Genomic DNA, 27,177 nt, shown 5'->3' with positions numbered 1-27,177 from the left:
GACTGTGATGGGCCTGGTGCAGCCCAGCCAGGGACTCTTTGGGTGGGTGGGTGGGGGGCGGCGGCGGGGGATGAGGAGGGGGAAGAGTGGGGCAGGCACAGCGGGGAAGATGGGAGGCATTCCAGGCCGCAGACTGCAGGGGCGCCGGTGAGACCAGGAAGCAGAGGAGCAGGACTCCCGGTGCCTGAGACAGGATGGCCAGGGAGCCGGAGGCCCGGCTGGCAGAGGCGGACCAGGGCAGCAGGCTCCCCTGGATGCCAGGACGGAGGGAATATTGGGCGTGGCCAGGAGAGGACCCCCCCCCCCCCAGCAGGACCTCTGCCTGTGGACCAGTCACTGTCTCGGCCTGGCTGCCCCGCTCCACCGGCAGTGACCCAGGAGCCACTTCAGGACAGCGGAACCTCCCAGACAAACACTCTCCAAAAACAGAGCTTCCCCGGGCCTACAGTTCGTACCTGTGTGTATGGGTGTGTATCTGTGGGTGTGCATGTGTGCTGTGTACACGTATGTCCCTGGTGTGGGCCTGTGGGTCTTTGTTTTCATGTGTCTATTTGTGTCCGTGTTTGTCCTGCATCTCTTGTGTTCTGGTGTGTTAGTGTGTACCCGGGCTTTTGTGCACACACTGTGTCTGCAGGTCCCTGTGTGTACCTTTGTAGGTCCCTGTGCAAGCAGATGGCACTCCAGTCACCTTGTGTGTGTGTGACCACATGGGTGTGTCCACAGGTACACATATGTGTTACGTACTTGTCCCCTGCATGTCTATGTACGTGTGAGGCCAGGTGGCTCTGCAGTTGTAACGAGGGCAGGGAGAGAGGTCATAGGAGCCCCAAGTCCCTCGGAACTAGGGCGCCCGCTCCCACGCCCCGGCCCGCAGGATGACCCCCGGTACTTGAGGCCACAGTGGCCACGGGAGAGGTGGGAGGCAGGAAAGGGGGATGCAGCCCTCAGGGAGGCTGGGGCAGGGTCCTGGCGGTAGACATTGGTGACAACTATGGGCGGGACCTGCCCGACTGACCGGGGCCAGGCCCCCAGCCCTGCCCTGGACCCCAACCTGACCTCCTTCCTGAAACCTGGCACTGGGACAGCTCCCAAATCTGACTGCCAGCATACTGTCTCTGTCCTGTGCCTCAACCTCCCAGAACGTAGGCCCGCAGGACGGGGTCCCCCAGACCAGTCATCTGACCCTGGGTCAGGGTGACACCCTCCTAGGGGGCGACCCCTGCACTGAGGGCCCCACTACCTCCATGGATAGACACATGACTACCTGGGCAGAGGCCACGGCTGTCCCACAGGTGAACACATGTGCACACGGCTCCACCCGCAGTCATGCGTGGGTATGAATGTGTGAACTTGCTCAGAGGTCAGCCTGGAAACATGGGTGCACTCAGGTGCAGCCCTAGAAGGTAGCTCGTGTCAGTGTGCCCGTGAGTACGTGTGGGCAGTATCTGTGTGCACGTGGGCACGGACACTCCTGTTTGCATATGTCTGGACAGCAGAGGTAGGTGTGAGTGGCTATACATGTGTGTACAGTTATGTGCATGTATAGCACCAGCATACACATAAGCGTGGTACACATATGTACAGGGAGATGCGTGTACCGTGATGGAAGCCGTGTTAACGGGTGAGCTCACATGGGTGTGTGGGCCGGAGGGTCAGGAGGCGTGTGCACGCACAGACCTCTTCCCCCTGACCACGCCAGCCGCTCCCACTGTGGTTACCTGGAGGAGACTGCAGGGCGGACATGCACACAGCCAGTGGGCATCCGAGGTGGCAGAGTGGGCACCTTCCCACCTCTCCCAGAGCTCGGCCCGCACCTGGCTCATCAGCGCTGTGGGCAGAACTCAGTCCCACTACAGTGGCTCTGCCCGCCACCACCGCCGCCGCCACCGCCAAGCAGGAGCCGGGGGAGGGGACCACGCTCTCAGAACTCGACCATAAATTTCTCAAGATGCTTTAATTTTTTAAAAGCCCCACGTAGAAGCTTTGCATCGTGAAAATCCACAAATATCGGCTAAACGAGGTGTGCCAGCAGCTGGCCCCGCCAGGCCGCGGTCTCCCCTCCAGCAGCTGGGCCGGCGCAGCCGGGGCCCCTGGCCTGGCCCGCGGGGCCGAGGGGCCCATCTTTGTTCCGAGCAGGGCTCAGACTGCAGAGTGGCTGGGTAAACAGTCGCCGCAGTAATCGCAGGCTGATTCCAACTAATTAAATCCTGCGCCAAGAGCCCACTCCAGCTAGCATCCCGAGAGGCCACGAAAACACAGACACCCCAGACAGGGCTTTGCTCCAGGTCGGGTCTGGCTCTCTAATCCCGTATCTTTTGAAAGATAGGCGCGTCCTGGGACGAGGGGTCAGCGGGCCTGCCCCGCTCCGAGCGGTGGAATTTTTCAATAACCAGCAGCTGGGTCACCAGCACACAAAGGCAGTGCAATATCCTGTGGGCTTACCGGAGAGCCCGAGCCACGCCGAGCCAGCGCCCTCCAGGCCGGGGCAGCACCCCCCTCCGCCCGGGCCCCCAGCGGAGAGACCACTTGGCCAGACCGCCACTCCCTGCCACAAGTACAGAGAGTCCTGGTCCGCAGCCTCGCAGTCTCCTCCTCCCACACGGGGCTTTCAGATTCATCCTCCTTATTACAAACCCGTTTTGATGCTTTTAGGCCTCAGCTGGGGCTCGGGGCGGGGGGGGGGGGGGGACCTCCCTGGGGTAGGGCTGCTGGACCAGGCCCCTTCCAAGGGACAGTGGATGCTCCTCACTCCGGGAGGCCACACTGCACTGGGCCAGGGTCTCCAGCTCTGGAGAGAAAGACCAGGGTTCAAATCCCAGGGGCCGGTCTGCCCGCGGAGATCCTGGCTCGGCCACGCACTGGCTGGTGACCTTGAACAGGGGCTCACTTGTCCCAGCTGTGAAATGGGATCATCCGTCGGTGTGAGGGTATCTGGGGGTTACATGAGCCCGGGCGACCAGCACATGGTAGCTCTCTATTCGCTCCCCCAGCCTCAGTTTCTTGCACTGTATAATGGGGACCCCGCTCTGGGGAGAAGCAGGGTTTGTGCCCTCGGGGCGCACACACTGCCGAGGGCCGTCCTTGGCGGGAACCGCACGGCACATGTGAGAGTGATTAGAAGCTGCAGAGCGCCGGTTGATTTTATTTTATTTTTTCCCAGAGAAACAATAGTTGCCCCTCTCCCGAGTCTGGAATGCTTTCCGCCCAGGGTCTGGGACCCCTCATTTAAATTGGCTGCGAAGGGACAGGCGCTGTGAGCTGGGGAGGAGGTTGTTAGGGATGGAAAGCCGGGGCCCAGGAATTTACAATCCGTTACTTGAGAGGTGTCCTGCCTCCCCCTCGCCCCTCCAGGCCTACGCAGGCCCAGAATGTGCCGTAAAGATGTCACGTTGGGTGGAGGGTGCCGAGGAGGGATCCAGGGCCCGGCCTGCTTGGGGGTGGTACGCTGCCAGTGACGAGTCCCAGCGGCACTGTCCCAGCTGATGGGTCTGGATGAGAGCTTCGCTCGCTGAGCCCCAGTGCCCCTCGTAAGCAGGACACAGACGTGCTGGGGACGCGGGAGTGTTCGCGTTATCATGCACCCCCTCGCCCCAGCGACGCCAGCTCTGAGGCAGGTGAGAGCCGCGTCATGGGGAGGTCCCCAGGCCAGGGAATGCCTTGCACAGGCTCTTGGTCAAAATCGTGCACCGCTCACTGCCCAGGCACAGGGCTCCGAACGCTGCCCTCATACCACGCAAGAGGCTCTTTGGTCCTTTGCCAAATCACTCCCTGGCCCTCTCTTATTGGGGCTCTGACACTTCGTAGGCTTGAGGCTTGGCACTCTGTCTTTCTGAGCCTCTGTTTTCTCATCTGTGAAATGGATAGATTTGAGGGGGGATGGGATAAATAATGCTTGAGTGGGCCCAGAACCAGGCACCGCTGGTGCTGTCAGTGCTGGGGCAGCAGGAGAAAGGGCGTTTGAAGGGATCTGGGGGAGTGAGTGGGGCCACTGACAGGAAGGGGGAGGGCATGGCATGCACCATGGGCATTGTGGGTCCCTAAGCTACTGGGTCCCACAAGCAACTCACCTCCAGGGGGAGGGTCAGATCTGAGCGCCGCGTAGACTGATGATGGGTCCAATGTGGGGACAGCTCAGGGAGAAGGAGGCTCTAGGGGTCACTCAGGCAGTGGTGAGGGTGGCTGTTGGTGGCCTCGGGGAGATGGGGACAGGAGAGGAGACGCAGGTCTGGAGGTCAGCGTCTCCTGAGGCAGCTCTGTCCCGGGAGGTGTGGGGAGGGGGCGAGGGCAGGGCTGGCTCGGGGCCTGGGGAGCCCTGAGAGTCCCCATCGGGTGCCACGTCTGCCCTGAGCGGACACATTCCCAGGAGGTGGTCTGAGATGGGATTCCCCAGGCACCCCAGTTTCCCCGGGGCCCCAGCCTGGGTCCCCTGCTCTGAGACACCCCGTTTCTGCTCTGGGCAGAGTGTGCGCGGGCGGCGTTGCCTGGAGCTCTTGGCGACTGTGGCCCAGCTGGGCCGGTCAGCATTTCTGTCACCATCTCTTTGGAGACCCCAGCCCAGAGCCCTGAGCAAGGACATTCCTGGTCTGTCACATGAGCATTCGGGGCGGGGGGGGGGGGAGCGGGAAGAGCGGCGGGGGCACAGCCCGAGGGAGACCATGGAAAGGTCCTGCCAGTGTGACCACGGGGGGGGGGGGGCGGGGGAGGCGAGTAAACAGCCACTGCCCTGTCCTCGGGCTGTGGCCAGGTACACAGGCCTGTTTGGACAGCTGCCTCGCCCGCCCCGTCCCTCTGTTTGGGAGATGCTGGCTGATAGATGGGGGTGGGCAGGCTCTTAACCCCTCGCTGCCCGCAGTGCCGCACACTGGCTGCCTCCCTCTCAGGGTGCGACGGAGTCCAGCCCGAGGCTGGTCCTGGCTGTCCCCGCCAGCTTCTCTCCAGGGGACACCTCTCGCTCTGAGTCGGGGACAGTGAGTGGCTGAGGAACAAGGTGAGGAGGGCCCGGGGACATGGACAGTCTGCCCCCCTCTACCAGGGAGCCCAGCGCTGAGGAGAAGGGTGGCCCTCCCGGTGGCCAGCAGGGGCAGAAGCTGGCCCTCTGTCTGTCCAGAGCCTCCTCACCCGCACCCCAGGCCCTGAGCCCCCGCTCCCTCAGTGTGTTAGAAAGCCAGCTGCCAGGCTTTCCCAGGGCGCCCCTCTTCACAGACGCCAGCGCAGCCTGGAGTGGAGGAAGGGGGGGGGGTTCGGGGCAGCAGCCCCCTCTGAAGTGTGAGCAGAGATGGGCTTGCACTGGCGGGGGGGGGGGGGGCGGCGGGGAGGAGGGCGGGAGCGGGGAGAGCTGGGCTCAGATCCAGAGAGCCTGACTTAGGGGATCCCCGACCCGATGCTGCTGCTGCTGCTGCTGTGGGTGACTGCGCACCTGGTGTCTCCCCGGGGCCCCCACCCACCACCATGCACCCCATCTCAGCCGCTGCTCTTCCATCCGCCAGGCACCAGGAAGGGTCGAGGGAGTCCCCACCCGGGCTCCCCACCCTCTCCTCCCACTCCCGCAGCCTGAGCCGCCTTGGCCTCTCACCTGCCGCCGGGCACAACGGGGACCCCCTCGGCTGGTCACCTACTCCCCTGCTCCCCCACCCTCGGTCCCTGCTCTGCAGCCAAAATGATCGTTTAAAAATGTAAATCGCCCAAGCCACTCCCCACTTACAACGTTCCACTGGCTTCCCGCCCGCTCTTGAGAGGCAGACAACAGTCCTCGAAGTGGCCCACAGGCCGTCCACAGCACATGGGTTAAGTAAACCGGGGTTCGCCCACGTGGCGGAGTTGGGCAGTGAGGTGCTCCAGGCGAGAGGGGAGTCCTCTCCAGCACTCCCGCAGGGGGGAGCGGGCAGGGGTGATGCAGAACAGTGTGTAGAGTCCATTGGCATTCGAGTAAAACCAACAAAAATGGGCAGAAACCCCAACCAGTTCCCATTTACAAAAAAGAAAAGAAAAGAAAAAAGAAAAACAAACAGGTCGGGAGGGGAGACTAGTAGACACCCACCAGCTCCGTATCGCTTGTGCTGTGGACGGAGGCTCAGGTGCAAGGCCGGTTGCTCGGCGGAGGGGACCTGCATGGCTAGGGAAGCGAGCACCTCTGTATGTCTGAGTATTAAACCATCACCTATTCAAAAAGAAATTCAGCTCTTATGAAAATACCAAGTTTTTGAAGTCCGTAAGACTCTGCACACTCACGCTGGCCCAGCGACTCTCCGATTCCCCAGCCTCCTCCCCCTCCCCCGCACGCCCTCTGCACCTTTAATTTCTGGCTAATGGCTGTTCCGTCTTTGAGTTTTGCGTTCACTATTTCCCCTGCTGCCTGGCCTGCCCATCGCGTCCGCCCTCCCCTGGCTCTGATCTTCCTCGTTTCTCAGTCTCAGCCCCAACTTCTGTCTCCAGGAAAGTCGTCTTTCCGACACCCCCCACCCCCATACACACACACCTGGGCTGGAGCAGGAGCAATTGCACCTATCATAGATAGATAGATAGATAGATAGATAGATAGATAGATAGATAGATAGATATTGATTTCAGAGAGGAAGGGACAGGGAGAGGTAGAAACATAAAGATGAGAGAGACCCATTCATTGGCTGCCTCCTGCACGCCCCCTACTGGGGATCAAGCTCGCAACCACGGCTTGTGCCCTGACTGGGAATCAAACCCGGGACGTCTTGGTCCCTAGGACGACGCTCAATCCACGGAGCCACCACAGCCCGCATCGCGCCTTTCTGTTCACCCGTCTCCCTCCTCGGCCTGTCGGCCCCTGGTTTGCTCGCAGCCTTTCCCAGCGCCCAGCACCATGCCTGGCACACATTAAGCACCCCATCAGTATTTGGGGACTAGATTAATAACAGGGAGAGGATGCCCTGGGGATTCTGAGGAGGTGCCCACCTGAGCCTTGGAACCCAAAGATTTTGCCAGATTCACAGGTGGTGGTGCTCCAAGCAGAGGGCAGTGCAGGGCGCAAAGCCCAGGCTGCTGGATTTCGCTAGCAGCCTGCCTGCCAATCCCAGCTCCTCCCCGCCAAGCGGTGTGTCTTGGGCACGTTACCTTCCCTCTCTGCGCCTCAGTTTGCTCCTCAGCAAAATGGAGGCGTTGGTGGAGACCTCTCCGAGTTGCTTGGGGTAGGGTCCACAGATCCCACCCGGAAGGCCTGTACACAGTTGGCGCAGGATAAATGCTAGGGGTGCTGCTGCAGGCGAGGGGAAAGGGTTAAAGCCAGGCGCTTTTTAATTGTCAAATGACTGCGGGCGATTAGCGCTGGCAGCTTCCTCAATAATCGCTCTTCTCTGTACCTGCTGGGAGCTTAATTAAAAAACAAAGAGGCTCAATTTAAAGGCCATTACTATGCTAATGCAGCCGGGCGGGCGGTGATTAAGCGGCTCTGGCGGGCTGCGGGCGGCTGGGGCGGGGCTCGGGGTGATCAGTTACCCACTAAACAGACCGGCGGGCGGCCGTGTGCCCGAGATGCCGAGCCCGGGCACCCAGCCCCGACCCGCCCGGATCACCCCTTGCCCGCCCCCACCCTGCTGGAGCCTGATTGCACAGACCCAAGGAGGTGGTCTCCCAGGGCCTCTTCTTACTCACTAGCAAATGCCACCCCCACTTCCAGGGACTCCTCCTCCGGAATGTCCCTCCCGCCTCCCACCAGCATTGAATCCAGCTCCTCTGCTGCACCCACTTCTCAGGTTCATCTCAGGCCCCTCAGCGGGGGGACGTGTTGCGCCCACACGCTATGGCTGTGTCCCCGCAAACAGTCAGCCAGGCACTGACAGGGACTCCTGTCTCCCAGGGTGCTCCTGAGGCATTGGGAGGCCCCGACGTGTGACGCTCTGAGCACAGGGCTGGGCTGGTTCCTGTGAGTTTGACATTTGGGAATGCATGCCAGGGTGGGGTTCAAAAACTTGACAGCAGGAGCACAGGTGTGTGTGTGTCGGGGGTGGGGGGGGGGGTGTTGTCCAGATCTCATGAGAGAGACTGGGCAGTGTCACCCTCCTTGACTTGGCTAACAAAATTAATGTTCTGTCGTGGCATTAAGAGGAGTCTAGTGTGGGGAATAAGGGAGGAGGTGGATCTTGCCACTGAAGGATTGGGTTGCTGCGTGCTATGCTTCAAGGGCTATTTGGACAAACTCAGACTTGGGATCTGAGTTTGGAGAAACAGCTACCAGAATCTAGGGGGTTTAACCAGGAGAGGGGGGTGTCAGGGGAGGGGCTGTTGTCTTTGAGTCTCCGCAGAGCAAGGAGCATGTATGGCTTTGACCCTGTGCATGTTTTCATTGGCTGCCTGGTAAAATTTGTGATCATAAACTGTAGTGATTTTATTGGTAACATTGAAAACTGCCCTACCTGCGCCTGGGGGACATTTAACTTGGTAAATTAACCAGTACAAGATACAAGTGACAAGGATGAAGCTATCCATTGTAAAATGTGTCGCTGGCTACAAATTAACCAGAGTCAACTCTTGATCATCAGTGAGCTGCAATTCGAGCACAGACCGGATGATAGAGCCAACCTTTATTAAAAATTTTCATGGAAAATAATTTCTCAATGAAAATCATTTTACTAAAATACAAATGAAAATGGGAAAAGTTGTACATTATAGTTATCTGCACTAGAAAGGAAGTTGATCACAAAATTAAATTGCCCTAATGGAGTTTGTTCCAGAAAAGACTTGCTCAGAGGAAGTGGATCGATGTTGTTAGAACCCTGATTAACATGCTGTGGTCTGTGTACAGGGAGCCCAGGATCCTCGGGGTCAGAATGATGGGGCCGGATGTCAGCTGGGTCGGCTGTTAGTCTCTCCAATGGTGCTCCGGATTTCTCCCTCTGAGACCTCCTTGTTCCTGACACCCGGAGTGCACGGAGGGGAAGTGACCCTGTGTCTTGTTCCCCACCGGTCTCCGAGCACAGCACTTGCTCATAGTGGGTGTTTGGTAAATGCTTTCAGAATCAGCTAGTCTTACAGTGAAAACCTTCAAAGGCGGTTTCTCTTTCAAGAGGAGGAATCATGGCATAAGACAGAGCGAGGGCCTAAGTATGTGTTGAATACATAGATGGATGCATGGGTGCATGGATGTATGGCTGGCTGCTGAGAGGGGTGGATGGATAGCTGGGTAAGTGGATGGATGGATGGATGGATGGATGGATGGATGGATGGATGGATGGATGGATATGTGGCTGAGTGGCTGTGTGAGTGGGTGAATAGGTGGATGGATAGAGGGATGGATGGATGGATGGGTGAGTGGATGGATGGATATGTGGCTGAGTGGCTGTGTGAGTGGATGGGAATGTGGATGGATGGATGGATGGATGGAGTGGCTGTGTGAGTGGGTGGATAGGTGGATGGATAGAGGGATGGATAGATGGGTAGATGGGAACAACAGAATCCTGATCTATCTTCTTTAGCCCAACATTCAAGACCTCCGGCTTGACCCTCCTCCTTTCTCACCTATGCTCTGGCCTGAGGACCCACTGCCTCCCTAATCCTGCATGTGGCCTCCATCTCTTCATGCCATGGCTGTTTTCAGCCTCTCCCTCCCAGAATGGTCTCTCTGCTTCTCTGCCCCCGCGCAGAGCCCGGACTCGGAACCAGACACACCCCTGCTCCCATCCCACCCCGACCACTTCCCCCATTCAGTCCTTTGCACTCTACAGCCCTTTTCTCCAGGGCGTCTTCCCTGATCCCAGGCCTGCCCACCCCCTGGCCAAGTTTGTACCCATCAGGCCCTACCCTGGGTCCCTCAGCCCTTCCTGGGCACATGGCTCTGAGCCAGACCTATTCTGCCCACTCAGGACCCTGGAGAGAAATTCAAAGGTCTCTACCCCTGGTGGTGTGGGGTTCTTATCTTCCCCATGTCATCAGTCTCTCCCTCTGTAACCTTGGTTCCAGGGCAGGGGCCCAGCAGCTCTGAGCTGAGCAAGCGAGAGCAGAGCCATTCCAGTGGTGGGAGGGAGGGAAGCTAGGGCAGGAGAGGGCTCCACACACAGGGAGGTCCAGGAGACCGGCAACCAGGCAGGAAGAAGGCGCAGGAGCCCTGAGCCCCAGGTCCCACCTTCAGCCTCAGGCCTGATGCTGAGCAGCGGTTACCCTCTGGAGCATCACTTTCTGACAATGCCTACCTCTCAGGGGCCTCAAGGGGGAGGGGTCCGAGTGCAAATGAGGCACAGGGTGTGGTATGTAGGAAACACTCAATAAACTTAGTAAGTAACAGTAGCGATAATCATGGCTGCTGGATTTGGCATCTAAGAGCTGGTGACTCAGTGACAATGAGAGAAGGGAACTTGGGGTCAGTTCAAAGGGGTTTGATGAGTGGGAGAGAGGAGAAGGCTCCTACAGGGAGCCCAGCACAGGGCCTGGCTCGTAGTAGGCAATGAATGAATGAATGAATACGTGAATCAGCGCATGAATTGAATTCGCCCGTGAAGGGCAGAAAAGAGAGGGGCGAGCACCAACCCCAGGGTTAATGAAATGGTGCCGGTGGAGCCCTTAGCGGTGCCTGCCAGGACCTCGCAGGTCCTCCATGCCTCTTGGCCCAGCTTCTCCTGCAGCTCTTCCTGCCTGAGGGCAGGTGGGGGACCATCAGCGTGAAGTGATGCTCCACCTTCCACCTGCTCCAGACCAGTGACTCTCCCTGGGGTCACCGGAGAAACCCCAATGTCTCCAAATGGAAAAGAGACTCCTGGGCCTTGCCCAGCACCCACAAGGATCAGAGTCCCAAAGGTGCCAAGCCGTGTGTCCACAGCAACTCCCTCTACAGGCGTATATATTTGTGAGGGTGTGTGTGTGTGTGTGTATGAGAGAGTGCATGTCTGTATGTATGTGTCTGCATGCGTGCTTGCGTGTGTGCGTGTGTGTGCGTGCGTGTATGTATCTATTCTGGCAGCTCCTGACAGTATCTCTAGCTTGGGCCTCTTAGAACTCATATATGCAGCAGCCCCCAGCTGCACCCACATGGCTGCTAGAAGGCAGCTCATAAGTAACATGCCCAGGCCTGCACTCCCAGCTTTCCCCCTCCCCCACCTGCCTCAGTCTCCATTTCATGTCATCCCTCTGGTTGCTCAGGCCCTCGGATCTTGGGCTCACCCATGCCTCTATCCTTGCACCTCCTCCCGGGCCCCTGTCTTCAAAATGCGTCCGGGTCTGACCTCTGAGCACCTCCCCTGCTCTCAGCTGGTCTAAAGGGACATCATCTTTTGCTTGGATTATTGAGATAACCTCCCAACCCACCTCCCTGCTCCCCCACCTCACCCACCCCCACACGGCTGCTGAGGAACCCAGGTTTTATTTTTTTTTTTTTTTTTTTTTTATTTGATTTTATTGACTTTTTACAGAGAGGAAGGGAGAGAGAGAGAAACATCGATGAGAGAGAAACACGATCAGCTGCCTCCTGCATACCCCCTACTGGGGATGTGCCCGCAACCAAGGTACATGCCCTTGACCGGAATCGAACCTGGGACCCTTGAGTCCGCAGGCCGAAGCTCTATCCAGTGAGCTAAACCGATTTCGGCGGAACCCAGGTTTTAAATGTCAGTCGGATCAGACCCCTCTTTGCTCAGAGCCTACACGATCTGTCCCCTCCCCTGTCGCTCCCCTGTCGCCTCCTCTCCAGCTACAGAGGCCTCCTTGTCATTTCTCCAGCTCCCCAGACATACTCATGCCTCAGGGCCTTTGCGCTTGCTGTTCCCTCTGTGGGGGAGGGGATGCCCCCTTTTCCAGATGATAGCAAGCCTCTGACTGCCCCTTGCTCTGTCCTGCCTCGTTTTTCTTCATCACATTGTCACTGGCTATTACACTCTGCATGCGACCTGCATGCTGATGTATCTATTTGCTGCCTGTCCCCTGGTCCAGAGGAACAGAAGGAAGTGGGGGTGGGGGGCGTCCAGTTGACTCACTGCTCTATCCCCAGCCTCCAGACAGCGCCTGGCACCGCAGTAGGCGCTAAATAAATGTGTGGAATCAGGGAATGTGTGTACCCCGGGGTCCCGTCTGTGTCCGTCCCGCCCTGACCCTGGCCCTGGCCCGTGACCTCCAGCCCTGGCTGGGGGCTCCCGACAGCGCCCCGGCCCGGATCAAAGGGCCGAGGAGCCGGCGGCCCGCACAGCTGGGTCTGCGCCCCGCAGGAAGCGCCGGGGCAGCCCTCGCGGCAGGACCGGCTCTGCCGCGGCGAGGCTGCCGGAGGCCCTGCGAGGCCCGCGCGCTGGCGGCCGCCGGTCCGAGGGCCCGGCCCCGCCGCGCATTCCAGCCGCGTGATTGACGCGCGCACCGGGCCCCGCCTGCGGCTCCCGCCGCCGCCCGCCTGGCCCGCCGCCGCAGCCGCCGCATCAAAGCAGATGTTTGCAGCTGGTTTGAGTTGGATCCCCATCAACAGGCCCCTTTTTGTCTCAAAATAAAAAACAGCTACGCCCGGAATGATAAGGACGCGACAGGCACGTGGGGGAGATGTCAGCGAGCAGGGAGGGAGGAGGTCAGGCAGCGCCCTCTGCCTGCTCCTCCCCCCCCCCCATCAGGTTCCCCAAGTGACAGGCAAACTCCAGCAGCAGCAGCTGGGCCCCCAAGAGTGTCCAGGGCCCTGTCCCCTCAGCTCCTGTGAACTCCAGCTCCTCCCTCACCAGGCGTCATCACAGACATCCCAGTCCCCTGAGCAGTAATGTCCTTAGCCACCGCGCTGAGCGCTGACTATGGAGGGGCCTCCTCCGAGGCTTGGCACAGGGGGTGAACACATTATCGTGAGCACCTGGAAGGTGGGGGCTGTGGTCCCCAGTTTTCAGATGGGAAAACAAGTTCAGAAAAGGTAGTTGGCTTGCCCCGAGGCCAGACAGCTCGTAGGTGACGGAGCTGGGATTCAGACCCCCTGGGCCACTCCTCCTGCCTCCAGAGCAGGTTCTTAACTGTGTGGCATGCCCCTTTATCCAAGAGGTGCCCAGCTCTCCCGCAGAGACCAGCACGCCTTTCCCTGCCTCCCAGCTCGCCTTGCAGACCCCAGGGAGCGAGCTCTGGTCTGCCTCTGCTCCCCAGGCATCTTGTAATGTAGGGGCTTGGCTCCCAGCCAGCCTCCATGGGTGTTGGCTGGGTGAATGCGAGAAGGTGCAGCCAGTGGGGCCCTGGCCGGTGTGGCTCAGTTCGTTGAACATCGTCCTGTGCATCTAAAGGTTGCAGGTTCGATTCCCAGTCAGGGCACATGCTTGAGTTTCAGGCTTGATCCCCGGCAAGGGGCGTGCAGAAGGCAGCTGCTCTCACATCCGTGTTTTTCTCTCTCTCCCCTCCTCTCTCTAAAAATTAATTTAAAATCTTTAAAAAAGAAGAAGAAGAAGTAGAAGAAGAAGAAGAAGTAGAAGAAGAAGGAGGAGGAGGAGGTGTAGCCAGTGAGGACAGAGGCGGGGCTGGGTTCCAGGCACCAAGCCTGGTGGACCCCATGGAGGGAGTGATTCCAGGGACTGTGGACTTGGGCCTGGAGCGGCCCTCAGGTACCCCAGGCCCAGAATCTGCCTGTTCCCCAGTGTGGCCCCAGGGAGGCTCTGACGGAAGTCCACACCTCAAAGGGGCAGACAGACTGACAGGCAGGGAGAGCACAGGCCCAAGGAACAATGTGACCAGGGGCTGCAGACTGACGTTAGAGATGAGGAAGGGAAGGTTCCAGAGCTTATACCAGGCCACATGGTGAGAGACTGAGGAGGGGAGGGAGCACACACCTGCAAGATGCCCCCTGTGTGCCAGGCACTGGGCTAGGCTGTCTCACATAGGTTAAAACTCACCAGATCCTCAACCACCAGCTGAGGGAGGGATCAGCATCCCCATTTTACAGAAGAGGAAACTGAGGCTCAAAGAAGGGATGTGAATGAGCCAAGACCACACCGCTGGTGTGGGAGCTGTGAGAAAGCACACGTCTGAGGATGGAGGGGCGGACGGAGAGCCCTTGAATGAGCAGGGGAAGGAAGGGACACAGGACAGGGGGTCTGATCGGCCCGCCTTGAGTCAAGTATCCAGCCTGGCCCATTCTCCAGTGGTCAGGGAGGTCATTTAATAGCACATGGCACCCGGGGCTTTCCTGTGTAGTCGGGGTGAGGGGCCGTTGGGGTTTGCTGCAGGACTCCCAGCCCAGCAAGAGCCGTGTATACAACTTCATTGAGAAGACAGTTAGGACACTGGGCTCCAGGTTGTATAGTTGTGAAGGGGCCGGGACAGGGGAGGGCAAGTTCGTTTCTCTTGTCACCTGGTGGCGTTCTCAGACGCCCCCAAAGCAGAGTATCCAGTATCCTCTTGTCCTCCCTGGCTGCCCATTCTATTTCCCACAAGGTCGTTCGCTCATTCAACAGGCACTCATGACCCCCTCCTCAGTGCCAGAGCCCAAGGACGTGCGGGTGAACTACACCCAGTTCCTGAGGTCTAGGGCAGTGGGGCTTCAGACACACAAATATCTGTGTCTGTGGGCATCAGGGAAGGCTTCCCGGAGGTGGTGGGTCTTGAAGGATGAAAAAGGGTTTAAACAAGAAGCAAAGGAAAGGAAGAAAGAAGACAGGCCTTGGAGGCAGGTGGGATTTTGAGTGTTAAGGAGGCAGGAAGGAACTGCTGTGTTCCAGGAGCCGTGAGGAGCGTGGCAGCCTAGCAGGGGATCTGGGGCCAGGTGCGACAGGCAGAGTGGGGCCTCGAGTGCCACAAGTGGGTGCTGGGACTGATCCTGAAATTGTCGCATGCTCCTAGACTGAGAACCCAGCAAGGGGCTACGTAAACTGTGCAATCCGGTGACGGGGGGGGGGGTGGGGGGGGTGGGAAGGGCAGTGCCGTGAGGAGGAGGTAGAGCAAGGACGGTGAGCGGGGTGCTGGAGGTCCTGGAGAGATGATGTCAGAGTCCCTGAGCCCCACTCATCTAACCTATCGCATGTGCCCAGCCATTATCCCCATTGGACAAATGGAGACACTGAGGCTCAGAGAGAGGGAACTTGTGTGAGGTTCCAATGCCAGGAGTGACAGAGCCAGGTCTCCAGGCCCGATACATGCCGTATGGGTTCCAAGATGCGGGTCTGAAGACCCCTGAGGAGAGGTTAGAGTCCCCCTAGGACGTTAGGAGCCCAATTTTACCAGAGGTAACCATACTGTGCGCATCTCTGCAGCCATACTGTGCGCGTCTCTGCAGTCGTCAGTGGCTGCAGAGAAATTCATGGATCAGGTTTGTAATCTATGTTCAGATGCTCCAGAAAACATTGGTTTTTGGAGTTTTGCTTATTAGCTCGAGGACTTTAATAAATTGAGCATTAAATAAATAAACCAACAGAAACTCAGAGGAGATAGAGATAGGTTATAGCCTGGGACTCTTTCAGGGAAGCGACGTCTCCAGAAAGGGAATTTTTGCTCCACAATCACACATGATCCTGGGTGGGGGGCTGCTTGTGAGGGGAGCTGTTCAGTTTGGCTTAAGAAAAATCCACTCAGCAGCACCTCCTGGGCACCGGGCTTATGCTGAGTAGTGGGATCTCGGGGTGAATCAGGCTCCTGCCCCACGATGTTCAGAGCCTTGAGGCAGACAGACGTGGGTGTGATACTCAGATCACAGGGCAAGGTGGTTGACAAGCAGAGAAACACTTGGATGCCCAGAGGAGGGAGGGAGTATACAATGATGCTGCCATGTGACCTTGAATGAGTAACCTGCCCTCAGCACCTTGGTGTGCTCATCTGTAAAATGGGGAGGGAAGCAGTCTTCCTTGGAGGGTTCTGGGTTTACTGTGGTGATGCAGGCAGAGGACAATGGAGCTTTGTCAGTGCTCAGAAACGTTAATGAGACAGACGAGGAATGGAGCGAGGAGAGCTCTGTCCAGCTCAGGCCACACAGAAGCGAGAAGGCCCGATCTAGAACCCAGGTGGTCATGGGAGGGAGGGAGGTGGGGTTGGGACAGGTGTCAGGGATGCTTCTCTCCAGAATCTCAGAGACTCCAGCGACGGGGATGGACACAGGCATGTTGGACCCAGGCGGGACAAGAGAAGGGCAGACACCAGCTCTTGTAGCATCTCCTTGGTACTGTGCTGGCCCCCCTCCCCCCCCCAGCAACGCCATAGGTAGATGCCATCATTCCCATTTCACAGATGAAGAAGTTGAGGCTCAGAGGTGTTAAATGTCTTGGCCAAAGTTGTGGAGCCAGGATGGAACCCCAGGCTGCCTGCTCCGGCCCCACCCCTCCCAGAGCCCCTCCCAGGTGGCTCTGCCTCCCCAGGGCAGGTGGCCAGGGCCCCCGCCAGACCAGGCTGGGGGTGGGGACTGCCTCGCCCTGCTGCACAGGCTGAACAGGACTGTCTTGGTTGGTTCAGTATTCGTTCAGCAAACACTTATTGCTCACCTTCTTGTATTCAGGGCCTGGTGCTCAGAGGTGACCAAGGGGCAGGTGGGCCTGGAAATATTCAGAGTCCCTAGTATCTGTGCTGCAACTGGGGGGCAGGTGTGAGGATAGGGAACCCAGAGGGACGCATCTGTCTAAGACTGGAGAGGAGAGGGGGGCTTCCTGGAAGAAGGGACACCTAAGCCAAGTCGTTCCAAACCAGCAGGTGTCTGGGGGCAGACGGGGAGCAGAGGGCATGGTGACCCAGCAGTGGGGAAGCGGGAGGAAAGGCGTGGCAGTTTACATGAGAAATGGGGAGGAGGGCGGTGTGGGTGACCTGTGATGTGGTCACAAAGCTGCCCTCCAGATTTGGTGTCTGGAAGGGGGGGCCTTGGGGGGAGCGGGATGAGGGTCCCTGAGAGGACAGGCAGCGGGCGGGGGAAGAGCATCTGAGCCTCCCGGGCACCCAGCATGCCCTGACCCCAGGGCCTCCCCAGCCCTGCCTCCCAGCCCCAGCGTGGGCAGGAGGGACACACCCATCTGGAGTCCCTAGCACAGTTTTGAGGAGTAGGGACTATTGTCCCCATCTCACAGATGAGGAAACCGAGGCTCTGACTTGCCCAAGGTCACAGAGTCACAGACCGGTGAGGGGTTGAGTCGGGATTGAGGTCAGGGCCTTTCACACCAGGCTCCAGAGCCCCTGGGGGCGGAGGTAGAGAGGCACGAGGCCCTCCACGCTGACCCGCTCTGCCTCCCTGGTCAGCATCTGGAACATCCCGGGAGAGGCTGGCTCCCGGCCTCACACAGCCGCCCAGCCCCTGACCACTCGGCCTGTGCTCGCCGCTTTGTGCTGACAATTTACCGCACCTTCACACTGAGAAGCAGGCAGTGTGTGGAGCCCATTACACAGGTGAGTCAACTGAGGCTCAGAGCGAGGACAGGACTTGCCCGGTCACTAGCCAGAAGTGGTGGAACCAGGCATTGAGCCTGAGTCCATCGGATGCCAGCGCCACCCTCCTGGGGCCGGGTCTGCTTCCACCAACCCCTCCGCGGTGGGAGGGACTGAGGGAAGGAGTGGGGGCTCATGCAGAGGAGGGGACCCCTCCGGCGCCCCAGCCCCTCCCACGCAGCTCTCACCCCTGCACGATAGACAAAGGCACCCCGTAATTGGGAGCGAGTATTTCATGTGTCCCCCCTGATGTTTTATGGGGAGGAGGGATGCTCAGAGACCTAACGGATGGCACATTCCGTTTATAAAGTGCGCGCTGTTTGTTTTATTTCCCGAGTTTTTGCAATCTAGATAACAGATGATGCCCCGAGTGGCTGGCGCTGCCGCTGTAATGGCGGCGCTGAGCCTTTGGAGAAGTATTAATAATAGATTGTGTTGATGAGTTTGGAGAAAGTAGCAATCGACCCCCTGCTGCCAAGGCATTAGCAGGGCTGTTCTGGATGCGCCTGCACGGTGGCAGTGCCTGGTGGCAGTGCCTGCAAATGCGGGTCACCGCCCCAGCCCCTCTCCCAGCCTAAGCAGGCCTCCTGGGGAGCCCCGAGGTGCTGGCCGCCGCCTGAGCCCCTGGCCCTGCCATGCTGGCACCGAGGTGGCCGCTGCCTGTCCCCTCGTGGGCCACAGAGGCGGCTGCAGACATTACTGGGGGCCCTAGGACACCAGATCGAGTGTGGGTACCGGACAGAGGGACAGTGAGGGGGCAGGACAGACGTGTCCTCTGTGTCAGAGCAGCGAGTTCTGCCAACCTGGCTCCCTCACCCGCCGGCAGAGCTGGGCGGGGCGTCTGCCTGAGGCTGCCGTGGACAGCTGGGTGGTGGTGCCCTGAACAAAGCTCTCCAGCCAAAGGCCCAGTGGGAGCCCACCTCCAGGCCAGGTTCTTCCTGCAGAGTCACCCACTGCGTGCGCTGGGGGCCCCGTCTGCCGGGAGCACACAGCCGGGCCTGAGCCTCCGCCCACCCCAAACCTTCACTCGCCTGCGTCATAAACCCTCCCGGCCGCCCTGAGGCCCTGATGGAGTGAGGGCCGCCCGGAGGCCCCGGTGGAGTGAGGGCCGCCCGGAGGCCCCGGTGGAGTGAGGGCCGCCCTGAGGCCCCGGTGGAGTGAGGGCCGCCCGGAGGAGCCGGTGGAGTGAGGGCCGCCCTGAGGCCCCGGTGGAGTGAGGGCCGCCCTGAGGAGCCGGTGGAGTGAGGGCCGCCCTGAGGCCCCGGTGGAGTGAGGGCCGCCCTGAGGCCCCGGTGGAGTGAGGGCCGCCCTGAGGAGCCGGTGGAGTGAGGGCCGCCCTGAGGAGCCGGTGGAGTGAGGGCCGCCCGGAGGAGCCGGTGGAGTGAGGGCCGCCCGGAGGCCCCGGTGGAGTGAGGGCCGCCCTGAGGAGCCGGTGGAGTGAGGGCCGCCCTGAGGAGCCGGTGGAGTGAGGGCCGCCCGGAGGCCCCGGTGGAGTGAGGGCCGCCCTGAGGCCCCGGTGGAGTGAGGGCCGCCCTGAGGCCCCGGTGGAGTGAGGGCCGCCCTGAGGAGCCGGTGGAGTGAGGGCCGCCCGGAGGAGCCGGTGGCGTGAGGGCCGCCCTGAGGAGCCGGTGGAGTGAGGGCCGCCCTGAGGCCCCGGTGGAGTGAGGGCCGCCCTGAGGCCCCGGTGGAGTGAGGGCCGCCCGGAGGCCCCGGTGGAGTGAGGGCCGCCCTGAGGAGCCGGTGGAGTGAGGGCCGCCCTGAGGAGCCGGTGGAGTGAGGGCCGCCCTGAGGAGCCGGTGGAGTGAGGGCCGCCCTGAGGAGCCGGTGGAGTGAGGGCCGCCTGGAGGTCCCGGTGGAGTGAGGGCCGCCCTGAGGCCCCGGTGGAGTGAGGGCCGCCCTGAGGCCCCGGTGGAGTGAGGGCCGCCTGGAGGTCCCGGTGGAGTGAGGGCCGCCCTGAGGCCCCGGTGGAGTGAGGGCCGCCCTGAGGAGCCGGTGGAGTGAGGGCCGCCCGGAGGCCCCGGTGGAGTGAGGGCCGCCCTGAGGAGCCGGTGGAGTGAGGGCCGCCTGGAGGCCCCGGTGGAGTGAGGGCCGCCCTGAGGCCCCGGTGGAGTGAGGGCCGCCCTGAGGAGCCGGTGGAGTGAGGGCCGCCCGGAGGCCCCGGTGGAGTGAGGGCCGCCCGGAGGCCCCGGTGGAGTGAGGGCCGCCCTGAGGAGCCGGTGGAGTGAGGGCCGCCCGGAGGCCCCGGTGGAGTGAGGGCCGCCCTGAGGAGCCGGTGGAGTGAGGGCCGCCCTGAGGAGCCGGTGGAGTGAGGGCCGCCCTGAGGAGCCGGTGGAGTGAGGGCCGCCCTGAGGAGCCGGTGGAGTGAGGGCCGCCTGGAGGTCCCGGTGGAGTGAGGGCCGCCCTGAGGCCCCGGTGGAGTGAGGGCCGCCCTGAGGAGCCGGTGGAGTGAGGGCCGCCCTGAGGCCCCGGTGGAGTGAGGGCCGCCTGGAGGTCCCGGTGGAGTGAGGGCCGCCCTGAGGCCCCGGTGGAGTGAGGGCCGCCCTGAGGAGCCGGTGGAGTGAGGGCCGCCCGGAGGTCCCGGTGGAGTGAGGGCCGCCCTGAGGCCCCGGTGGAGTGAGGGCCGCCCTGAGGAGCCGGTGGAGTGAGGGCCGCCCGGAGGTCCCGGTGGAGTGAGGGCCGCCCTGAGGCCCCGGTGGAGTGAGGGCCGCCCTGAGGAGCCGGTGGAGTGAGGGCCGCCCGGAGGCCCCGGTGGAGTGAGGGCCGCCCTGAGGAGCCGGTGGAGTGAGGGCCGCCCGGAGGCCCCGGTGGAGTGAGGGCCGCCCGGAGGCCCCGGTGGAGTGAGGGCCGCCCTGAGGCCCCGGTGGAGTGAGGGCCGCCCTGAGGAGCCGGTGGAGTGAGGGCCGCCCTGAGGAGCCGGTGGAGTGAGGGCCGCCCGGAGGCCCCGGTGGAGTGAGGGCCGCCCTGAGGAGCCGGTGGAGTGAGGGCCGCCCGGAGGTCCCGGTGGAGTGAGGGCCGCCCGGAGGCCCCGGTGGAGTGAGGGCCGCCCTGAGGAGCCGGTGGAGTGAGGGCCGCCCGGAGGCCCCGGTGGAGTGAGGGCCGCCCTGAGGAGCCGGTGGAGTGAGGGCCGCCCGGAGGCCCCGGTGGAGTGAGGGCCGCCCGGAGGCCCCGGTGGAGTGAGGGCCGCCCTGAGGCCCCGGTGGAGTGAGGGCCGCCCTGAGGAGCCGGTGGAGTGAGGGCCGCCCTGAGGAGCCGGTGGAGTGAGGGCCGCCCTGAGGCCCCGGTGGAGTGAGGGCCGCCCTGAGGAGCCGGTGGAGTGAGGGCCGCCCTGAGGAGCCGGTGGAGTGAGGGCCGCCCGGAGGCCCCGGAGGAGTGAGGGCCGCCCTGAGGAGCCGGTGGAGTGAGGGCCGCCCTGAGGAGCCGGCGCAGAGCTGATGGCAGTGCTGTCCCGCCACGTGACCCTCATTCACCGGGTTACATGCCCAGTGTCACTGAATTCTGACGACAGCCCTGAGGGATGTTCTGTCACTCCCTGTTTTATGGGAGAGGGGACTGAGGCCCGAGAAGCTCAGGGGAGCCTTGAGGCCACCTTCCCAAGACCGGGCCAGCAAGGAAGGCTTCCCGGAGGAAGTGGCATTGGAGTTGGGCATCGCAGGATGAATAGGAGCCTGCAGGGTGGGCTGGAGGGGGTGGCCGGGTTGCTGGGGATGCCCCCAGTGTGAGTGGCCCTGGCCGGGGCCAGGGGCAGCCGGCAGACGGGGCCTGGCCCTGTCCCCGCACCTCAGCAGCTCACTGTGGGCGGTGCTGACGGCAGCCCGGGGAAGGGAGGCAGGCCAGGCCTCGCGTTTATGGCTGTTCCAGAACCGATTAGTAGAGAATTGCAGCTGTAATCTGCGCCTGCGATGGCGGGCCATAAAGAGGGATGGGATGTGCACAGCGCTCCCAAGGTGGCGCCCACAGACGTGGCCCGGGGACACGGAAAATGAAAAATGGTTTTAATTCCCTCCCAGCAGCAATAATTTGATTCTTCATAAATTTTTCCATCAAAGTGTTGTTGGGGCCGCGTTCCCACAGAGCAGAGCACGTGATAGGGCTGGGCGGCCGGAGGAGCGGTCAGTAGGTGCGGGCAGAGGAGGGGCCGGGCTGCTCAGACCCTTCGGCGCACGCGGGGCCGGCGCCGGAGCCCCCGCCGGCTCTGCATCCCGAGAGGGGAGACGGATCCCCGCTGTCATGGAGGGACCCAAGGAGGTCCAGGCTCAGAGTCGGCTCCCTCGTTGACTATCATGTGACTCGGAGCAAGTGACTCCCGCGCTGAGCACCTCGATTTCCTAATCTCTAAAATGGGATGAGCGTTCCTCCCTGCCTCGGAGGGGTGCTGCGAGATTTAAACGTGTTTCTGCAGGCAAAGTGCTCAGAGCAGCAGCTGGCATGCTGTGCGCGCTCAGTAAATACATCACCTCACGGTAGCAATGCTTACGCTGAACAGAGGGATAAGCGGGTGCTAGCCAAGCCCAGGGCCAGAGAGAGAGAAGGGCAGTGTTAGGGTGCTCTGGAGAAACGGCAGGCTGTTCCATGGAGCACAGCCTGGGGGCGCAGGGGTCGGGGGAGAAGAGGCAGGATCGTGAAGGGCCGTGAGGGCCAGACTCAGGAACCTGATGTTCTCCCCATCCCCCAAGGGCACTAGGGAGCCTGGAAGAGTGTAGAGCAGGGAAGCAGCAGGACCGGGTGTGTTTTAGGCAGATCTTTCTGGCGCTTATCCTGGAGAGTAAAGGGTTGGAGGGGCCGGGAGCCCTGGGCGGGGCCTGGGACAGTCGCTCAGAAAGGAGAGGAGGGGGCCATGCTGGCGGTAGGTTGGCCAGGGTGGGAACTGCGTGGATGCGAGGGTGGTGGAGGGGCAGGGAGGAGGCAGAGCGGATCCTGGGGTGCGGGTGAATGGATCTGTGGGTCGCCTGCCCTTCCCCTCAGGCTGGGGCCAACCGGGGAGAGGCTAAGGCTAACCTTGTCCTCTGCCCTCTAGTGGCCACTGTGTCTGAGTGGAAAAGGCCCTGAGCTGACATGCTACACGAGAGGGCACCTCTGGGCAGGGTGCCCAGGGCCCACCCTGAGGTCACGGGCCCTCCCCATGTGGCTCTGTGCCCAGGGAGGGCTTCTCCCAATTGGGCTGGAGGGTCAGGGGGTGGGGGGAGAGGCTCTCAATAGGCAGTGGCCTCTGGGAGGGACCCCGAGCCCCGCTGACGTGCCCCCTCTGTGCCCCCGCAGGCTCTTCGCGGCCAAGTGCAGCGGCTGCATGGAGAAGATCGCCCCCACCGAGTTCGTGATGCGGGCGCTGGAGTGCGTGTACCACCTGGGCTGCTTCTGCTGCTGCGTGTGCGAGCGGCAGCTCCGCAAGGGCGACGAGTTCGTGCTCAAGGAGGGCCAGCTGCTGTGCAAGGGCGACTACGAGAAGGAGAAGGACCTGCTCAGCTCCGTGAGCCCCGACGAGTCCGACTCCGGTGAGCCCCGCGGGAGCCGGGGGCAGGCGGCAGGGGGCGGGGCGGGGCAGGGCGCCGTGGGAGGGCTGGCATCTGAGACCCGCGACTCGGGGGCCTGGAGTGGCCAGCTGGACATGGTATTGCGCGTGTGTCTCTGGGTGAATACACATGCTCTGCATGCATGTGTGTGTGTGCCTGGTCGTCCTGCCTGTGAGCATGCGCCTGTGTGTGCGTGTGTGTGTGTGTGTGTGTGTGTGTGTGTAGATGTCTGTGAGCTGCATTGCTCGAGCCTTGGTGGGCCCACGTGCCAGTCTATATGTGTGCGTGCTGGTGTGTGTGTGTGTGTCTGTCTGTCTGTCTGTCATGGTCATGAATACTCCTGTGTGAGAACATCTGGAGCGTGGTCCTTGCCTGTCAATTCTTAGTCCCTGGAAGCTTCCAGAAGGTTCTCCTAGCCCTGGGGCCTGGCCGGCGCTGGGCTGGCGGGACTGGTTTTCTCCAGGTTAGCCTCTGGCCTGGGGTCTCCAGGCGCCAGAGGCCACGGCAGGTGTTGGCGGGAGGCGATGGGACCCCATCAGGCAGCAGATGGCCTGAGGGTACAGGCTGACGGGCCGGGTTGTGTCCCCCACAGTGAAGAGTGAGGACGAGGATGGGGACATGAAGCCTGCCAAGGGGCAGGGCAGCCAGAGCAAGGGCAGCGGGGATGACGGGAAGGACCCCCGGAGGCCCAAGCGACCCCGCACCATCCTCACCACGCAGCAGCGAAGAGCCTTCAAGGCCTCCTTCGAGGTCTCCTCCAAGCCCTGCCGGAAGGTGAGGGGCGACCGGGGTGGGGCGGGTGACACGCCTGCGGCCTTTCCAGACACCACCCTGCCCCTCCACCTCCCCGCTCACCCATCCACCCCCCAGCCCACCACCTCCCGGGGCTGACCTGCCTCCCTCTCTCCCTCTCCGGGCAGGTCCGAGAGACGCTGGCAGCAGAGACAGGCCTCAGCGTGCGCGTGGTCCAGGTCTGGTTTCAGAACCAAAGAGCAAAGGTGAGAGGCCACCGGCCCCTGTCCCCGCCGGGCAGAAGTGGAGGGGGGCTGCGGGCAGGAGGCAGAGGGCCTGGTGTGTGGGGGGGACTAATGGGGCCGGTGGGGGAGGGGCGGGGACTGGCACGAACCGTGTCTCCCGCAGATGAAGAAGTTGGCACGGCGGCACCAGCAGCAGCAGGAGCAGCAGAACTCCCAGCGGCTGGGCCAAGGTGAGCGGGGCCGGGGCCGGGGCGGGGGCCGGGGCGGGGACCAGGGGGTCTGGCGCTGTCACTTACACCAGGGCTCCCAAGGGGCCTCCACCCAGGCCGCCAGCTCAGGGAACTGCTGCCTTGGAACCAGCTGAGCCCAATGAAGCCAGAGGTGGCAGCGACCACAGGACACGGGAGAGGGGGCAGGGCGGGCCGCCGGAGGGGTGGCAGACTTCCTGATGTTACAACTGCAGTCCTCTGCTCACGGTCCCCGTGTGCCAGGCACTGAGCTCATCCCGTGACACGCTCCGGCCCAGTTCTCACAGGTCCCCGTGAGGAAGGGCGTTACCGTGTCCTATTTTACAGATGAGGAGGCTGGGCTCAGGGAGACGGAGGGCCTGCCGGGCTCCCTCAGCCAGTAAGAGGCAGAGCGGGCCTCGGCCTCCACGGGGCTCCGCAGCTGGTGCGCACCCTGACCACATGCCCCGCAGCCACAGCGGAGTCCCCGGAGAAAGGGCACGGTGTGGGGGAGTCAGGCTGGGCCCCTGCTGGACGGGGAGGGGCTAGTTAAAGGGGCAGGAGCCAGCCCCTCCAACACTGGGCTTTGCCAAAATGCCAGGGCTGGTCTCCCAGGCCTCAGGAGGCCATGGAGCCTTCAGGGCCTTGAAGGGAGGCACGGGGACTCTCCGGGGCACTGAAGTGGGTGGGGGCCCCGAGGTGCCTGCTCTGGAGTGAGGCAGGGGCTCCAGGCAGACGCCGGGCCCTTCGCTCAGAAGTTCGGGGCCAGTGTCCCAGGCTGACCCAGGGCTTCAAGGCCATGGCCGCGGGGCCCAGGTCTTCCCCTCTGCTCCCTCTGCCCCTCTCCCCGGACAGTGCGTTCCGGAGGCCGCAGCCACTGCCTGTCTCCCAGGCAGCTCAGGAGGTGTGCCCCTGGGGTTCCCAGCGGCCCCCCAGACTCAGCTGCCCCCTCTCGAGCCTGTTAAACCCTTGTTGGTTCTTTAAGTCACACGGGGGTGGGGGCCCCTTCGTCCAGGAAGCCTTTTCTGGGCCTCCTTGGCCTGGGTTCATGCCCCACCTGGATACTCCCAGATGTAGGGCACTCACGCACCCACGCGTTGACTCATCACCGCCTGCCTAGGTGTCTCCCCAGAGGCGTGAGCTCCTGGAGAGCAGGGCCTCTGGGGGATGGGGGCAGGGGGCGCCCCTGGCTTCTGAGAACCTGGTTCTGGAAGAGGAGCTGGAGTGTGTGTCTGGGGAAGGGGGCGGGGGCTCAGAGAACTGGGCTCTGTGTCCTGGGGGCCCAGGAAGACCATAGGCAACCTCAGCTGCAGGGTGTGGGGTGTCCCTGGGGAGGCCTGGAGAAGGTCAGAGGGACGCCGGGGGTGGCCGGGGGGATGTGGGAGGTCTGTGGGGACTCTGGGGGTGCACCTGTAGCGGCTCCTGGGGCTACGGAACAGGGCGGGCAGGGCCTGGCGGTGACGGCGTGCTCTGCCCCCAGAGGTCCTGTCGAGCCGCATGGAGGGCATGATGGCCTCCTACACGCCGCTGGCCCCGCCGCAGCAGCAGATCGTGGCCATGGAGCAGAGCCCCTATGGCAGCAGCGACCCCTTCCAGCAGGGCCTCACGCCACCCCAAATGCCAGGTGACCACATGAACCCCTATGGTAAGCTGCCCCACCCCCTCCCGCCCCAGCACCACCCCTGCCCCCTGCCTGGCCTGGCGGGCCTGAGGCCGTGGCAGCCACCCCCACCCCAGGGCCTACAGCCCCTGCGCCTCCTCCTGACAGGAAGGGGGCCCGCGAGACCCTTCCCACGGCCCAGCCCCTCTGCTCAGGAGCTGCTGGCAGGTCATCCTGCCGCTCCCTCACCTCCAGCCACAGCCTGTAGGCCGACAGGGTCCCCGGGAGCCTCAGCCCTCACCCCCCTCCTGACGCCCCTCTGCCCCCCAGGGAACGACTCCATCTTCCACGACATCGACAGCGATACCTCCTTAACCAGCCTCAGCGACTGCTTCCTCGGCTCCTCCGACGTGGGTTCCCTGCAGGCCCGCGTGGGGAACCCCATCGACCGGCTCTACTCCATGCAGAGTTCCTACTTCGCCTCCTGAGAGCCAGCTGGCCGCACGGACACGTGGGCTAGGGTCCTGGGGTGGGACCGCGGACCACAGCGGCCAGCCAGCCCCGCCCTCCTGGCCCCGCCACCCGCACAGACTCTACAGACAGCCATATGGTGCCCTCCCCTCGGCCAGCCGGGCCTGGCTACAGTGCCCGCTGGGCACAGCCGGACAGGCAGTTGAGCACAGCCTGCGCGGGGCTGTGTCCTGCCCACAGAGACCGCGTCACCCCCAGGGACCCAGAGCTCTCGGACAGCCACTCGCCCCCCAGCCCCACCTCGGCCTCCATCGCCTCCTCTGTCCCCATCTTTTTTGGGAAGCTTAAATTCTCTCTATTTTTTTAAACATCCTCTCTGTGTCCAGCCAACCTCCGTGGCCCAGGCTTAGGCCAAGGCAGGGCCCCCGTGCAGACCCCAGGATGATGTGTGCGAGGCCTGTTACCTGTGAGAAGCTGCCTGTACCCTGTGCTGGCGCCCACCCCCCACCGCCGCCTCTGTCGGCAGGCAGACCTGGGGCGGAGGCTCACCCCTCCCAGCCAGAGCGGGCAGAGGTGGGGAAGAGCCAGCCAGGTGCCAGGCCCACCGTGGCTCTGCCGTGGGGGGGAGTCACTGGGGAGGGAAGACGGAGCCAGGCAGACCTGAGGGCCAGAGACACACGTGCAGATGCACACACTAAAGGCACACATGCAGATATGCACAGAGACGCAGAGACACTGAAGGAGACGGAGGCGTCTGCAGAGCAGCCCTGCGGGTCAGGAAGGGGAAAGAGGCCAGACTGGGAGGGAGCCGGTCCTCATAGAGTGAAAGGAGAGGAAGCAGGGAGGGGAGGGGCGGAGGGGAGAAGATGGGGTGAGCTTGAAGCAGGTGGACTGGGATGTACCCCAGCCTCAGCCCAGAAGGAGGCTGGGCTGCCTGAGCAGACAGGGCAGCCGCCAGCCAGCTCCAAGGGCAGAGACAGAGCTCGGAACCAGGCAGAGTTGGGCAAAATGGCAGAACCTCCAGGCGGGAAGGACCTCACAAGTCGCACACGTGGCACGCCATCCCCTCCTGTGACGAGGAGCCCAGGCCCCACGCCAGCTGCCCT

At 62.3% G+C, this 27,177-nt stretch overlaps 1 protein-coding gene across 3 annotated transcripts in view; it reads left to right on the top strand.

Annotated features, from left to right (window-relative positions):
* Positions 1–26,341, top strand: part of LMX1B (LIM homeobox transcription factor 1 beta) — a gene marked incomplete at its 5' end in the record, with an annotated part of 77,275 nt that extends 50,934 nt beyond the window's left edge. The window contains 6 exons of one of the 3 annotated variants that reach the window (XM_079791449.1): positions 22,546–22,778; positions 23,389–23,570; positions 23,717–23,794; positions 23,937–24,003; positions 25,481–25,624; positions 25,931–26,341. In XM_079791449.1, the coding sequence (XP_079647575.1) occupies positions 22,546–22,778; positions 23,389–23,570; positions 23,717–23,794; positions 23,937–24,003; positions 25,481–25,624; positions 25,931–26,088 (862 nt within the window). In that variant the 3' untranslated portion in view covers positions 26,089–26,341. Of the gene's footprint in view, positions 1–22,545; positions 22,779–23,388; positions 23,571–23,716; positions 23,795–23,936; positions 24,037–25,480; positions 25,646–25,930 lie in introns of all 3 variants that reach the window. The other 2 variants (XM_079791448.1, XM_079791447.1) reach the window with 2 other exon arrangements.
* Positions 26,342–27,177: the final 836 nt, after the last annotated feature.

This window comes from Cnephaeus nilssonii (genome assembly GCF_951640355.1).
Source record: "Cnephaeus nilssonii genome assembly, chromosome: 14".
Classification (NCBI taxonomy): Eukaryota; Metazoa; Chordata; class Mammalia; order Chiroptera; family Vespertilionidae; genus Cnephaeus; species Cnephaeus nilssonii.
This window is presented reverse-complemented; position numbering and strand designations above follow the sequence as displayed.